Source organism: Protomyctophum bolini (genome assembly GCF_963924005.1).
Source record: "Protomyctophum bolini genome assembly, chromosome: 11".
Classification (NCBI taxonomy): domain Eukaryota; kingdom Metazoa; phylum Chordata; class Actinopteri; order Myctophiformes; family Myctophidae; genus Protomyctophum; species Protomyctophum bolini.
In genome coordinates this window covers 503,475-520,148 of record NC_137872.1, presented here as the reverse complement: position 1 = coordinate 520,148, position 16,674 = coordinate 503,475, and the positions used below count along the sequence as shown (strand labels likewise).

The 16,674-nt window shown below is 43.5% G+C and overlaps 1 protein-coding gene across 2 annotated transcripts in view; it reads right to left on the bottom strand.

Moving 5' to 3' along the window:
- Positions 1-1,708: 1,708 nt before the first annotated feature.
- The window catches only part of grapa (GRB2 related adaptor protein a), a 55,968-nt gene continuing 41,002 nt past the window's right edge, over positions 1,709-16,674 (bottom strand). For both annotated transcript variants that reach the window (XM_080777146.1, XM_080777147.1), the window contains one exon: positions 1,709-2,057. In XM_080777146.1, the coding sequence (XP_080633272.1) occupies positions 1,878-2,057 (180 nt within the window). In that variant the 3' untranslated portion in view covers positions 1,709-1,877. The remainder of the gene's footprint in view (positions 2,058-16,674) is intronic.

Sequence of the window (16,674 nt, the reverse complement as noted above, 5' to 3'; positions counted from 1 at the left end):
TGCTGCTATATGCGATGTCTTCTGCTTGCACAAGAAACTGCACCAGGTTACACTCTGTCTTTATATGTTTCTGAATACACACTTTTATTACGTTTGGTTTTGTTTTGTTTGATGTATAACTCATGCAACTCCTGGGTAGCTGCAGGTACGAACCAGTGTTGTTTTTGGCAGCAAATTTCTATTTTAGTTTAGTCATAGTCTTTGGACTGTAACGTCATTTAGTTTTAGTCACATTTTAGTCACCTGGAATGTCTTGGTGTTAGTCTAGTTTTAGTTGACTAAATGTCATAAGATTTTAGTCTATCTACGACGCGTTGTGAGCTTGTAGATCAGCTATTTTCAGCATGCAACAAAGTGTAAAATGACTTATACTGGAACTCTTGTCCACTAGTCCCTTCCTAACATTTTAGTCTAGATTTTATTTGTCGACGAAATTGTCAGTATATTTAGTCTTAGTTTTAGTCATCGTAGCTTAGTTTTCATTTAGTTTCCATTTGTTTTTGTCAGTGAAAATAGGTAGTCGACGAAAACAACACTGGTACGAACAATATAACTTTAAACCTGTAAACGTGTGATGTGACATAACTTAGGAAAAGAAACCTGACGTTAAAGATGAAACCTGCATAACTGCATATTCCAAAAAATAAGGAACCTTAATTCCGTGACATTTGAGTTTTGCTAACTGTACAAAGGGTTCAAAAAAGGTTTTGAAGAGGGAAATGTATAAGTTTATTTAAATCATTTGTACTTACAGTATATACGGAAGACAGATCCAAGTGCTTATACTGCTATAGTCACATGAAATTAGGTCAACAATAACCAAGTATACTGTACTGTTAAAACGGTTTTATTCAACCGTCATAATGCTTGTATATTATGATTTCACATTAATAAGAATAAATACTCACATACTGTACATACTGTACATAGGCTATACAAACAAAAAAATGAGTAGTTTGAAATAAACAAGTGAGCAATTTAAGCATCTCATTTGGTTTTTAATGTTTCAAAACAAGGTGTCAGGGCAGTGTTTCCTCTCTGCTCACCTGTCCCAAAGTGGTGCTCTCAGCCACTCAAATTCACACACACACACACACACACACACACACACACACACACACACACACACACACACACACACACACACACACACACACACACACGCACACACACACAGCTCCGCTATAGAGGAATCTGTTGTTGTCAGTGAGTGTCCCATATCCTCCACACAAAGCGTCTCTGTTCTCATCTGGTCCACTCGCTGTGTTCTGTTGGGTCCGTTGGGTTCTGCCTCTGGGACTGCAGCCATGGAGACAACCCAGTTACCACATACACCCCCCCCCCAGAGCATCACTCTGTTCAATGCACTCGGTATGTGTGTGTGTGTGTGTGCTCCTCATAGTGTGCACGGGGTCACAAGAGTTTCTCCGAACCATCATCAGCGGGTTCACGAGGTCCAACTGGGAGTGGACCCCCGTTATTATTATATAGCAGATGATTGGTTGAGGTTTGCGATTGGCAGGCTTGTGGGGGGAGGGGGGGGGGGGGGTGGGGGGTCATATGGTCTATATAAAAGTGGTCCACGAGCCCTCGTCGCCATCCGGGAGTTCCGGTGAATAGCGGGGGGGCAGTGGTAGATGGGGGGGGGTCCGGGGGGGGTCAGTGGTAGATGGGCTGGGCGTACTCAGGGGGGAAGTAGCCCATGCGTCCCCCAGAGGTCAGAGGTCAGTGGTAGATGGGCGTGGCGTATTCGGGGGGGGGGAGTAGCCCATGCGTCCCCCATGGGGGGGGTCCGGGGGGGGTCAGAGGTCAGTGGTAGATGGGCTGGACGTGGGGGGGGGGTCCGGGGGGGTCAGTGGTAGATGGGGGGGGGGGGGTCAGTGGTAGACGGGCGTGGCGTACTCGGGGGGGAAGTAGCCCATGCGTCCGTGGCATCGGCCCATCCAGCGCTGCGAGTCGGAGACGTCCAGGAGGTCGATGACATCACCGCGCAGGAAGCGGAGCTGGGAGGGGTGGTGGGGGGTGTAGTCGAACAGAGCGTGGGCGTGGTGGGGGCGCTGGGGGGGGGGGGGGGGGGGGGGAGGGAGAGAGAGAGAGAGCGAGAGGGGGGGAGGATTAACCCACTCTGGGTGGGAACCCCTTTTGGTGTCTTACCCCCTCAGGCCGGGAACCCATATTTGGGTTCTGTACAGTATATGTACAGTATTCAAAAATGTAAAAATGTTGATGCTGCTATATAAATATTTGAAGTTTTTCTAGAAAACTTAGGTCAGGCTTTAGAAGGCGTTTTTAGAATCGGCCTTAGGCCTAAATGGGTTAAAGAGAGAGAGAGAGGATGGAGAGAGAGATAAAAAGGAATGGGTGAAGGAAGAGGGTGGATTGAAACAGAGGGTTGAGACACAGATGGAAAAGTGAGATGGAGTGAGACGTAGAAAGAAGACAAGAAACGAGAGAGCAAGGATGGAAGGGGGAGGAAAGAGGGAGGGGGAGAGAAAAAGAAAACAATAGTTAATACAATATTTATGTTTTTATTATGACGCCTAATAACAGTTCCCTATATCTCTCGTCTTATCTTAACCCATTCTGACCGGGCACCCATTTTGGTATTAGCATCATGTTATGCTTTAGCTATTGAAAAATAGCAGATCTACAAGCTCATATCGCGCCACCGAGTGGCGCGATACGAGCTTGTAGGTCTGCTATTTTTGAAAAATTCGAAGAACGACTGACATTTTTAGAATCTGATCTCAGGTCAGAATGGGTTAATCAGACCAGTGTGTGTCCTAGTGGAAACCTCGTATGAATCTGATCTCAGGTCAGAATGGGTTAAATGGTAGATGGTGCATTTATATAGCGCCTTTACCCAAGGCGCTTTACATAGATTCAGAATCAGAATCAAGACTATCTTTATTGTCATTGTACGACGACGAACGAAATTGAATTGCAAACCAGCTCAGTGCATTTAAAACAAAAGACATAATACTCTATATAAAACACGAAATACAAACATTTAACGCATATTGCACAGTAAGTCCTTTTAGTTCATAAAGTGTCGAGTGCATTACATTCACCCGTTCACACACACATTCACACACCTTTACATATATAGTGCATTACATTCACCCATTCACACACACATTCACACACCTTTACATAGATTGTGCATTACATTCACCCATTCACACACACATTCACACACCTTTACATATATAGTGCATTACATTCACCCATTCACACACACATTCACACACCTTTACATAGATAGTGCATTACATTCACCCGTTCACACACACATTCACACACCTTTACATAGATTGTGCATTACATTCACCCGTTCACACACACATTCATACACCTTTACATAGATTGTGCATTACATTCACCCGTTCACACACACATTCACACACCTTTACATAGATAGTGCATTACATTCACCCATTCACACACACATTCATACACCTTTACATAGATAGTGCATTACATTCACCCGTTCACACACACATTCACACACCTTTACATCGATTGTGCATTACATTCACCCATTCACACACACATTCATACACCTTTACATAGATAGTGCATTACATTCACCCATTCACACACACACACATTCATACACCTTTACATAGACTGTGCATTACATTCACCCATTCATAGACACACACACACACACACACACACACACATTCATACACCGATGGTGGAGGAAACCATGCAAGGCACCAACCTGCACATCAGGAGCAATCAGGGGTGCAGTGTCTTGCTCAAGGACACTTTGACACTAACTCTGGGGGGGGAGACCACCGGGTTCGAACTGGCAAACTTGCGGTTGCCATCCGGCAACTCTACCACTGAGCCACCGCCACCCCTTACTAAGACCTGACATGTTGTCTACGCATACTCTAGTAGTGGAATTTATATACTGTACTTTGACTGTGTCCTGTATTACATGTTAATGTTATACAATGGTGAATGAACGGTAACTCCCACTGCAGTGCAGTCTGCATCATCATCAGAACATGCAACAACTTCTGAAGTGATGAACTGAGATCATTTCTCATTTTCACTACTCATGCACCATATTGACCTTTAACGTTGCAGGACATAATAGTCCAAACAGAACACCTGTCAGCTGAAGATATTAGACACAATAGTCCAAACAGAACACCTGTCAGCTGAAGATATTAGACATGCGAGTCGTTCGTCTTCGCAAATGTTAATTGGACGGCCCTATAGAATACAATGATCTCTCAACTTTTCTTGCTGCTGCCCTTAAAAAACACCTTCCCCTACAATAGTTTAGGCAACCACGCAGCAAAATCCTGAGTGTTAATTATTCAAGAGTATAAAAATGGACCTTTTACGGATAATATTTAGTGTGTGGCAGGTTAAATATGGGTCCATGTATTGCACAGTGTAGTGGAGACTGCAGAGTGACTAGTTTGCTAGTATTTTCCATTTGTATAATTAGGCACCGTTTATTTAACCGGGCCAGTCCTGCTGAGACGGAGAGAGATAGCAAAATTGATGTATTATGTTATGTTATATGAACAACAAATAAAATGTATGTATTATGTTATGTTATATGAACAACAAATAAACGCTAGCATAGAAAAATACTCATGAACAGAGAGAGAGAGAGAGAGAGAGAGAGAGAGGGAGAGGGAGAGGGAGAGGGAGAGGGAGAGGGAGAGGGAGAGAGGGAGAGAGAGAGTTCAGATCAGTTCAAGATAAAGATTACAATAGGTTGGTTTGGCTGTGATCGGTGCTCAGTGGATTATGATGACATTGATAGCAGAAGATCAATAGGCCCAGTCAGTGCATGACTGTAGTTCTCCAGAAGGTGGCGCCGTGGCAGACCCAGAACCAGTGGCAGCTTAATGGTAGGACTGCATAGGGCACTGTGGCAGACCCAGAACCAAAGCAAAGGAAAGGTACTATGTTTACCCAGGGTACCTGGACTAAGGAAAGGAAAGGTACCATGTTTACCCAGGGTAACTGCCAACTGGACTAAGGACAGGAAAGGTACTATGTTTACCCAGGGTAACTGGACTAAGGAAAGGAAAGGTACTATGTTTACCCAGGGTAACTGGACTAAGGAAAGGAAAGGTACTATGTTTACCCAGGGTAACTGGACTAAGGAAAGGAAAGGTACCATGTTTACCCAGGGTAACTGGACTAAGGAAAGGAAAGGTACTATGTTTACCCAGGGTAACTGGACTAAGGAAAGAAAAGGTACCATGTTTACCAGGGTAACTGGACTAAGCTCAAGAACTTGTTTACAGCCAGGCCCTGCTCATAGAACATTTCATGGTAGGGGTGCCTTGCTCAAAGGGTAAAGGTGTGACTACACACCTGTTGTGCATGGATGTAAATCACTCATCCCCCCCCACACATTCAATACTGCTCTCACAGCAGGTGTAGCAGTTCATTTGCTTCTTCTAGCGGTACAGTTTCTACTACTGTATGTATGTCAGAATATTCCATGGCATTGCAAAAAAGCATGATGATGGTTCTGAGAATGCACTGCAAAATAATGGGCTCATTAATCCAATAACCCTGATGTTGTCTGTCTCCTGCTACAATTAGTTTCACTGAAAGAAGGCAGAAGTGATAATAATAATAATAATAATAATAGTGGCAAAGTGAGCTGCTGTTCATGAAAAGCAGAGAACTGTCTGTTCTTTTACGTTTTTCTTTTTACCCATGCGGTCCTTTCTTTGAGACTACTATAAGTAATAATTAATTTTCTCCTTAATTTCCCTAGACATCACATATCCATGCAGTCTCTTCTGAGATCTCTCTGTTGACTCGTGGAGATCAAAACGAAGCAAAGTCAGTTATTTAAGTGTCTCAAAGTGTCTATTTTAAGCACTTTGGAACATCGTTGCTGTCAGATGCCTGCGCTGCCGTGGAGGAGAGTGCATGTGATGAGAGGAGAGATGAGACGCAGGTACAGTACAGTACAGGCATACCAATCATGTTTGCGTGTTTTTGTTGTGGCCTTTGTTAGCTAGACTGCAGACATGCCGGCAGACACCCGCATACACACCAAACCTGTATGTGCATGGTTAAGCCACACACACACACACACACACAGACACACAGACACGCACACATGTCACGCACGCGCGCACGCACACACACTGACAAATTATCATCACTGTCATACGCTCCCTTATCAGTTTCATTGATCTAGACTCCTGCTGCTGAGTGTGTACGTGTGTGTGTGTGTGTGTGTGTGTGTGTGTGTCAGTGCATGAAGGACCCATTTTTCTATGCCATGCTTATGAAAGAGCAAAATCGTTATGAAGATGAGAGAGAGAGAGAGAGAGAGAGAGAGAGAGAGAGAGAGATGCAATGGTTCAGTGCATTACAGTAATTTACAGGCATAGATAAATGTCTCCAAACCCATGCAGAGAATTAACCACAGGAGAAATTCCGTAAGGGTCCATTTGGTTACATTTGTATACTCTCTGAGTTACGAACTGTTAAATGAACACTATAGGGGTTTTTACTGTAAATACAGTAAATAGTATTAGACCACAGTTTAAAAACAAAGAGTATATGCCTATAGATGCAGTGCCAGGTACAGTATTGGATGTTTTATGCTGTGAGGACACGGGTCATGTATCGTCTGTTAGCAGTCCATGCAGGTATAGAAACATATAGCAATAATATTTCATGGATCATATGAAATGAAATATTCTATATAGAATATTGCAGAACTACCGGGGGGGGGGGGGGGTGTAGTTTCGGTGTAGCGGTGGCCGAACGGTTTGCGGAGCGGTCTTGATATCGGAAGGACGCTAGTTCGTATCCCCGGACCGGCACGTTAAAATTACCACTGTTGAAGTGCCCTTTGAGCAAGGCATTGAACCCCTACCATGAAATGTTCTATGAGCAGGGCCTGGCTGTAAACAAGTTCTTGAGCTTAGTCCAGTTACCCTGGGTAAACATGGTACCTTTCCTTTCCTTAGTCCAGTTACCCTGGGTAAACATAGTACCTTTCTTAGTCCAGTTACCCTGGGTAAACATAGTACCTTTCTTAGTCCAGTTACCCTGGGTAAACATAGTACCTTTCTTAGTCCAGTTACCCTGGGTAAACATAGTACCTTTCCTTTCCGTAGTCCAGTTACCCTGGGTAAACATAGTACCTTTCCTTTCCTTAGTCCAGTTACCCTGGGTAAACATAGTACCTTTCCTTTCCTTAGTCCAGTTACCCTGCAGGGTAAACATAGTACCTTTCCTTTCCTTAGATGATCAATCGACAACCACATAGCGTTACACAGTCACTCATGACAGACTCCCATTCAAAGCATCATCTCTCAGGGCGCTACAAATATATATACACATCCTGTAAGTTCACTTAAGACATAAAACAATAGTGTTGACTAATCATTACAAGTATAGCTCTTATTTTGGAAGGAGGAAGAGGAAGTCTGTTTCTGCTGTAGCCTACTTCCATGACTGTCATGACAGACAGACAGTTGTTTTTCCAGATCATAATATTGCCTGGGAGGGACTGACAGACATTGATAAACATTGATTAGAAGTGGATTGCTTTTAGTCAAAGTTTATATTACCATTATGAAAGCCATGATGCTGCACATCTTTGACTTAAACAATGTGTAGGGCCTACACACTTTGGAATATACGTTAAACATGGTGGAAGTGGTGGGTCCTATCGAGCTACTGCGGCGGTAGCCAGCATCAGGTGAGTAATTCATTAATTGTAAAAGTATCAACAGGTAAAATCAGCAGCAGCAGCTGCCCAAAACATTAACAGGTAGGCAGGCAGGCTACAGTAGGCCTACAGTACTGTACAGTAGGCCTACAGTACTGTACTGTAGGCCTACAGTACTGTCACTGCCTGCAAGGATGTACTTGGAATTGTTGGCCTGACTCGGCCGCCGTGCCATATTAATTTTAGTTCAGAAGTGGGTCCATCTTTTACCTGCATCTCCGCGGTCCGGTGCTCGCACACATGCAGCCAGCATACAAAGAACTACAAGCATACAAAGAACTACCATTTGTATAGCTTGTCTGACTGTCACAGTACGCTCCTCTGCCCTTGGACTTTGTCTGTGTTTTGGGACTTATTATTACTTGTATATTTGTGTTCTGTGTGTACCTTATTTTGTAGTATTGTTCTGTGATTTCCTGTCTGCCTTGTTTTGTGTCTCCTGCCTTGTCTCACCAAGTCTGCTTTGTAATTGCATGGCACCTGTGTCCTGTTTAGTGTCAGCCAATCAAGGCAATCATATAGTATATAATATATTCCCCCATGGTCCCCTCCTACTGTTGATGAATTTACACATGAATTTTATGATTGTGTGGTCCCCTTATTTTATCTTATCATTTTAACAGTGCATTAGAATATTTAATATTTATTAATGGATTGAGATGACTTGACTGGACTGGACTGACGGACTAACAGTTTTAGCCCCTTCAGTGTTTTTTTTCGTTGTCTTTGCGTCCTCTCTTGATACTGTTATATGTTGTGCTGCACTAAACAGAATTTCGTTGTATGTCTCATATACAGTGACAATAAATCTCATCATGTGTTGTTTTATAGTTATGTTATATCTAGTTAGTCTTTGTGTCTATTTAAGCCTCTGTGTATTCAGTGTTCAGTTGTCAGTTTATAGTTTATGTTATGGTGTGTAAAGCCCGTCCATCGGGGGGTGCTTTGGGAGTGAGGTCCGGCGAGGCCTGATGGTGCGCTCAGCCCCCCGGCCCGGTACCAGGTTGTTCAGCCCCCCGGCCTGGTACCAGGTTGTTCAGCCCCCCGGCCCGGTACCAGGTTGTTCAGCCCCCCGGCCCGGTACCAGGTTGTTCAGCCCCCCGGCCCGGTACCAGGTGGTTCTGCCCCCAGGCCCGGTACCAGGTTGTTCTGCCAGTGATCAGACATTTAGGCTACTATGAAAACCTGCATCCGTCAGTTGGTCAGGCTCTACAGTGTTTAACCCATTTAGGCCTACGGCCGATTCTAAAAACGCCTTCTAAAGCCTGACCTAAGTTTCCTGAAAAACTTCAAATATGTATATAGCAGCATCAATTTTTTGTAATTTTTGAATACTGTACATACTGTACAGAACCCAAATATGCCTCCATATATGGTCACGCCTCGTGACATCACGCCTTGTGACACGTCACATCACCATAGTTAGATATATGAGGCTACAGACGGTGGTGTACTTGGTAGATATATGAGAGATACTGCAGGCTGCAGTGGTATAGCAGCAGAGGCGTGACATTAGGGACATGTCCAGTGGTAGCAGCAGAGGTGTGACATTGCCACGTGAACACAGATGAACCGCAGGTTAAAACCTGCCGTCCGTCCCCATTTTGGGAATGTCATTATAGGCGAAAAGTGTGCAAAGACATTTCAACATCTTTCACATTCACAGACGTTCAACATTGTGTCAAATGCCGTCAGCTCGGCCTCGGTAGGAATGGGGACATTGTTCTTGTGTCACAGATAGCTTCGGTCATGTCTGTGAAGCTGATCCCATATTGGGTTTTTTCCAATCCCCCGCAGTGCTAAAAAAAACACACAAAAAATCACACCCATGTGAATTGAGGGGCGCTCTTATCATCATACATAATCAAACGTCACATTCTGTGTTCAACCAATCAAATCATCAAAAAAAACGTTATTTCCGGCCAATCACTTTTGGCGTCTTCATTTTTCTGCCCTCACTTTTATCTTCAAAACGTACTTTTCTCAGCCAATCAAATCATCGCTACAGTCACAAGCTAAGCTGGGAATAGGAGGGGCTATAGTGCCCCTCAAAAAAGGATGGGGTTAGAATGAACAAGATTGTGCTAGACAGCCCCCCTCACTCAGCCAGAGTGAGAGACTACAGTATATTATTATTATTACAGTATAGGTGAAAGATGTCCAAATGGAATGAGAGTTCTGTTCCATTAGGGCAAGTCAATGCAGAGCCAGACAGACGCCAGACATAAATCTGAGATGAGAGGACATACAGTACAGGCCAAAGCACAGCAATAATTCTCAGTCAAGGATTCTCTCTCTAGGATTACTGTTAATCATTATGGATAATGAAAGCCATATAGCATCTTCTGTGGAGTACAGATTGTGGATTCCTGCATGTAATCAATGGGTCCACATGGTATCCCAACGTTGAATCTATCACATTTATCTATGACGTATGACTCCAATGTTTGGCAGGGTCCAACCCAAGCCCCAGTGACTTCAGGGTCCAACCCAAGCCCCAGTGACTTCAGGGTCCAACCCAAGCCCCAGTGACTTCAGGGTCCAACCCAAGCCCCAGTGACTTCAGGGTCCAACCCAAGCCCCAGTGACTTCAGGGTCCAACCCAAGCCCCAGTGACTTCAGGGTCCAACCCAAGCCCCAGTGACTTCAGGGTCCAACCCAAGCCCCAGTGACTTCAGGGTCCAACCCAAGCCCCAGTGACTTCAGGGTCCAACCCAAGCCCCAGTGACTTCAGGGTCCAACCCAAGCCCCAGTGACTTCAGGGTCCAACCCAAGCCCCAGTGACTTCAGGGTCCAACCCAAGCCCCAGTGACTTCCGTTATAGTTAAAACATACTCTCTCCCCATGCCTCTACACCTTGAACCTCTGCCCCAAATCTCCCAGAACGGCCTGTTATAGCGCCACCAGGAGGCCGACTTTTGTAAAACCCATTTTTTTAATATTACTCCTCCAGATTTGGTCCAGAACTCCTGCACATCGTTACACAGTATCTTTATAGTCATGTGCTCAAGACGGATCCGTCCGATATTTTATATTCCATCTTGATTGGCTATCATTGGCTTTCAAAGTTTGCAGGATTGGCCCCGTTTTGAACAAAAAGCCTCAAATCATGAACTCGGCGTGCAATTTAGATGAAATCTTTCACGCACTTTCCTACTAAGCTGAGGAATATATCCCACTCTTTTCACATTGGCCTGTTAACCCATTCTGACCGGGCACCCATTTTGGTGTTGGCATCATGTTATGCTTTAGCTATTGAAAAATAGCAGATCTACAAGCTCATATCGCGCCACCGAGTGGCGCGATACGAGCTTGTAGGTCTGCTATTTTTGAAAAATTCGAAGAACGACTGACATTTTTAGAATCTGATCTCAGGTCAGAATGGGTTAATCAGACCAGTGTGTGTCCAGTGGAAACCTGGTATGAATCTGATCTCAGGTCAGAATGGGTTATAGGTGGATTTTTGCAAAACCCATTTTTGGAACAAAATGCCTCAAATCATTCAACAAATGGCACCCTTTTCACATTGGCCTATTATAGCGCCACCAGGAGGCCACAACCTGACCTGGCCCGGTGGAGACCTGTGCCCCGAGGTTATAGCGCCCCCAGGAGGCCACAACCTGACCTGGCCCGGTGGAGACCTGTGCCCCGAGGTTATAGCGCCCCCAGGAGGCCACAACCTGACCTGGCCCGGTGGAGACCTGTGCCCCGAGGTTATAGCGCCCCCAGGAGGCCACAACCTGACCTGGCCCGGTGGAGACCTGTGCCCCGAGGTTATAGCGCCACCAGGAGGCCACAACCTGACCTGTGCCCGGTAGAGACCTGTGCCCCGAGGTTATAGCGCCACCAGGAGGCCACAACCTGACCTGGCCCGGTAGAGACCTGTGCCCCGAGGTTATAGCGCCACCAGGAGGCCACAACCTGACCTGGCCCGGTGGAGACCTGTGCCCCGAGGTTATAGCGCCCCCAGGAGGCCACAACCTGACCTGTGCCCCGAGGGGACAGGGGGAAATAGCGACACCCTCTCCAACACCCTCTCCCAGGCCAAATCAGGCCTGTGAATGAATTATCTTTGGCCCGCGGGATGATATTTAATTAGTATTAGAACTGGCCCTCTGGTATATTGCACGGACCGCCATAATACTACAAGTCCTGCTTTGTGAGGATCATAGAACAGGAAACTGAGCTTAATAATAATGCATTTTCAGTTTTAAATGCATTTACTTTTTTGCTATTTGCCTGGGACGTCCTCCTGACCGCCGTGCCCCGTGTGTTGAAACACAGTCCGGCCGTCGACTTCTACCAATTTATTTATTTTGGTCCACCGTGTATTTGAGTTTGACATCCCTGCTCTAGAGTCAAGGCCATTAATGAGAACTGCAGTGTGTGAATCAAAGGGACTTCCTCATTGGCTTCATTTTCAAAATGAATGAATGGACAAAAAAGTTTGGGAACCTCTGATGTAATTAAATAACGATGCAGTGGTATAATTAAACGTGGGTGTAGAAGTTAATTAAGTTAATTAAATGTGGGTGTGGAAGTTAATTAAGTTAATTAAGTTAATTAAACGTGGGTGTAGAAGTCAATTAAGTTAATTAAACGTGGGTGTAGAAGTTAATTAAGTTAATTAAGTTAATTAAACGTGGGTGTAGAAGTTAATTAAGTTAATTAAACGTGGGTGTAGAAGTGGTAAATGTCCTATATGACCGTCTCAGTGAAACAGTAGAAGTGGTAAATGTCCTATATGACCGTCTCAGTGAAACAGTAGAAACAGTAGAAGTGGTAAATGTCCTATATGACCGTCTCAGTGAAACAGTAGAAGTGGTAAATGTCCTATATGACCGTTTCAGTGAAACAGTAGAAGTGGTTAAATGTCCTATATGACCGTCTCAGTGAAACAGTAGAAACAGTAGAAGTGTTAAATGTCCTATATGACCATCTCAGTGAAACAGTAGAAGTGGTAAATGTCCTATATGACCGTCTCAGTGAAACAGTAGAAACAGTAGAAGTGGTAAATGTCCTATATGACCGTCTCAGTGAAACAGTAGAAGTGGTAAATGTCCTATATGACCGTCTCAGTGAAACAGTAGAAGTGGTAAATGTCCTATATGACCGTCTCAGTGAAACAGTAGAAGTGGTAAATGTCCTATATGACCGTCTCAGTGAAACAGTAGAAGTGGTAAATGTCCTATATGACCGTCTCAGTGAAACAGTAGAAGTGGTAAATGTCCTATATGACCGTCTCAGTGAAACAGTAGAAGTGGTTAAATGTCCTATATGACCGTCTCAGTGAAACAGTAGAAGTGGTAAATGTCCTATATGACCGTCTCAGTGAAACAGTAGAAGTGGTAAATGTCCTATATGACCGTCTCAGTGAAACAGTAGAAACAGTAGAAGTGGTAAATGTCCTATATGACCGTCTCAGTGAAACAGTAGAAACAGTAGAAGTGGTAAATGTCCTATATGACCGTCTCAGTGAAACAGTAGAAGTGGTAAATGTCCTATATGACCGTCTCAGTGAAACAGTAGAAACAGTAGAAGTGGTAAATGTCCTATATGACCGTCTCAGTGAAACAGTAGAAGTGGTAAATGTCCTATATGACCGTCTCAGTGAAACAGTAGAAACAGTAGAAGTCGTAAATGTCCTATATGACCGTCTCAGTGAAACAGTAGAAGTGGTAAATGTCCTATATGACCATCTCAGTGAAACAGTAGAAACAGTAGAAGTCGTAAATGTCCTATATGACCGTCTCAGTGAAACAGTAGAAGTCGTAAATGTCCTATATGACCGTCTCAGTGAAACAGTAGAAACAGTAGAAGTCGTAAATGTCCTATATGACCGTCTCAGTGAAACAGTAGAAGTCGTAAATGTCCTATATGACCATCTCAGTGAAACAGTAGAAACAGTAGAAGTCGTAAATGTCCTATATGACCGTCTCAGTGAAACAGTAGAAACAGTAGAAGTCGTAAATGTCCTATATGACCGTCTCAGTGAAACAGTAGAAGTCGTAAATGTCCTATATGACCGTCTCAGTGAAACAGTAGAAACAGTAGAAGTCGTAAATGTCCTATATGACCGTCTCAGTGAAACAGTAGAAGTGGTAAATGTCCTATATGACCGTCTCAGTGAAACAGTAGAAGTCGTAAATGTCCTATATGACCGTCTCAGTGAAACAGTAGAAGTGGTAAATGTCCTATATGACCGTCTCAGTGAAACAGTAGAAGTGTTAAATGTCCTATATGACCGTCTCAGTGAAACAGTAGAAGTGGTAAATGTCCTATATGACCGTCTCAGTGAAACAGTAGAAGTGGTAAATGTCCTATATGACCGTCTCAGTGAAACAGTAGAAGTGGTAAATGTCCTATATGACCGTCTCAGTGAAACAGTAGAAATAGTAGAAGTGGTAAATGTCCTATATGACCGTCTCAGTGAAACAGTAGAAACAGTAGAAGTGGTAAATGTCCTATATGACCGTCTCAGTGAAACAGTAGAAGTGGTAAATGTCCTATATGACCGTCTCAGTGAAACAGTAGAAGTGGTAAATGTCCTATATGACCGTCTCAGTGAAACAGTAGAAGTGGTAAATGTCCTATATGACCGTCTCAGTGAAACAGTAGAAGTGGTAAATGTCCTATATGACCGTCTCAGTGAAACAGTAGAAACAGTAGAAGTGGTAAATGTCCTATATGACCATCTCAGTGAAACAGTAGAAGTGGTAAATGTCCTATATGACCGTCTCAGTGAAACAGTAGAAACAGTAGAAGTGTTAAATGTCCTATATGACCGTCTCAGTGAAACAGTAGAAGTGGTAAATGTCCTATATGACCGTCTCAGTGAAACAGTAGAAACAGTAGAAGTGTTAAATGTCCTATATGACCGTCTCAGTGAAACAGTAGAAGTGGTAAATGTCCTATATGACCGTCTCAGTGAAACAGTAGAAGTGGTAAATGTCCTATATGACCGTCTCAGTGAAACAGTAGAAGTGGTAAATGTCCTATATGACCGTCTCAGTGAAACAGTAGAAGTGGTAAATGTCCTATATGACCGTCTCAGTGAAACAGTAGAAACAGTAGAAGTGGTAAATGTCCTATATGACCATCTCAGTGAAACAGTAGAAGTGGTAAATGTCCTATATGACCGTCTCAGTGAAACAGTAGAAACAGTAGAAGTCGTAAATGTCCTATATGACCGTCTCAGTGAAACAGTAGAAACAGTAGAAGTCGTAAATGTCCTATATGACCGTCTCAGTGAAACAGTAGAAGTCGTAAATGTCCTATATGACCGTCTCAGTGAAACAGTAGAAACAGTAGAAGTGGTAAATGTCCTATATGACCGTCTCAGTGAAACAGTAGAAGTGGTAAATGTCCTATATGACCGTCTCAGTGAAACAGTAGAAACAGTAGAAGTGTTAAATGTCCTATATGACCATCTCAGTGAAACAGTAGAAGTGGTAAATGTCCTATATGACCATCTCAGTGAAACAGAAGTGGTAAATGTCCTATATGACCGTCTCAGTGAAACAGTAGAAGTGGTAAATGTCCTATATGACCGTCTCAGTGAAACAGTAGAAGTGGTAAATGTCCTATATGACCGTCTCAGTGAAACAGTAGAAGTGGTAAATGTCCTATATGACCGTCTCAGTGAAACAGTAGAAGTGGTAAATGTCCTATATGACCGTCTCAGTGAAACAGTAGAAGTGGTAAATGTCCTATATGACCGTCTCAGTGAAACAGTAGAAGTGGTAAATGTCCTATATGACCATCTCAGTGAAACCGTAGAAGTGGTAAATGTCCTATATGACCATCTCAGTGAAACAGTAGAAACAGTAGAAGTGGTAAATGTCCTATATGACCATCTCAGTGAAACAGTAGAAACAGTAGAAGTGGTAAATGTCCTATATGACCATCTCAGTGAAACAGTAGAAGTGGTAAATGTCCTATATGACCGTCTCAGTGAAACAGTAGAAACAGTAGAAGTCGTAAATGTCCTATATGACCGTCTCAGTGAAACAGTAGAAACAGTAGAAGTCGTAAATGTCCTATATGACCGTCTCAGTGAAACAGTAGAAGTCGTAAATGTCCTATATGACCGTCTCAGTGAAACAGTAGAAACAGTAGAAGTGGTAAATGTCCTATATGACCGTCTCAGTGAAACAGTAGAAGTGGTAAATGTCCTATATGACCGTCTCAGTGAAACAGTAGAAACAGTAGAAGTGTTAAATGTCCTATATGACCATCTCAGTGAAACAGTAGAAGTGGTAAATGTCCTATATGACCATCTCAGTGAAACAGAAGTGGTAAATGTCCTATATGACCGTCTCAGTGAAACAGTAGAAGTGGTAAATGTCCTATATGACCGTCTCAGTGAAACAGTAGAAGTGGTAAATGTCCTATATGACCGTCTCAGTGAAACAGTAGAAGTGGTAAATGTCCTATATGACCGTCTCAGTGAAACAGTAGAAGTGGTAAATGTCCTATATGACCGTCTCAGTGAAACAGTAGAAGTGGTAAATGTCCTATATGACCGTCTCAGTGAAACAGTAGAAGTGGTAAATGTCCTATATGACCATCTCAGTGAAACAGTAGAAGTGGTAAATGTCCTATATGACCATCTCAGTGAAACAGAAGTGGTAAATGTCCTATATGACCGTCTCAGTGAAACAGTAGAAGTGGTAAATGTCCTATATGACCGTCTCAGTGAAACAGTAGAAGTGGTAAATGTCCTATATGACCGTCTCAGTGAAACAGTAGAAGTGGTAAATGTCCTATATGACCGTCTCAGTGAAACAGTAGAAGTGGTAAATGTCCTATATGACCGTCTCAGTGAAACAGTAGAAGTGGTAAATGTCCTATATGACCGTCTCAGTGAAACAGTAGAAGTGGTAAATGTCCTATATGACCGTCTCAGTGAAACAGTAGAAACAGTA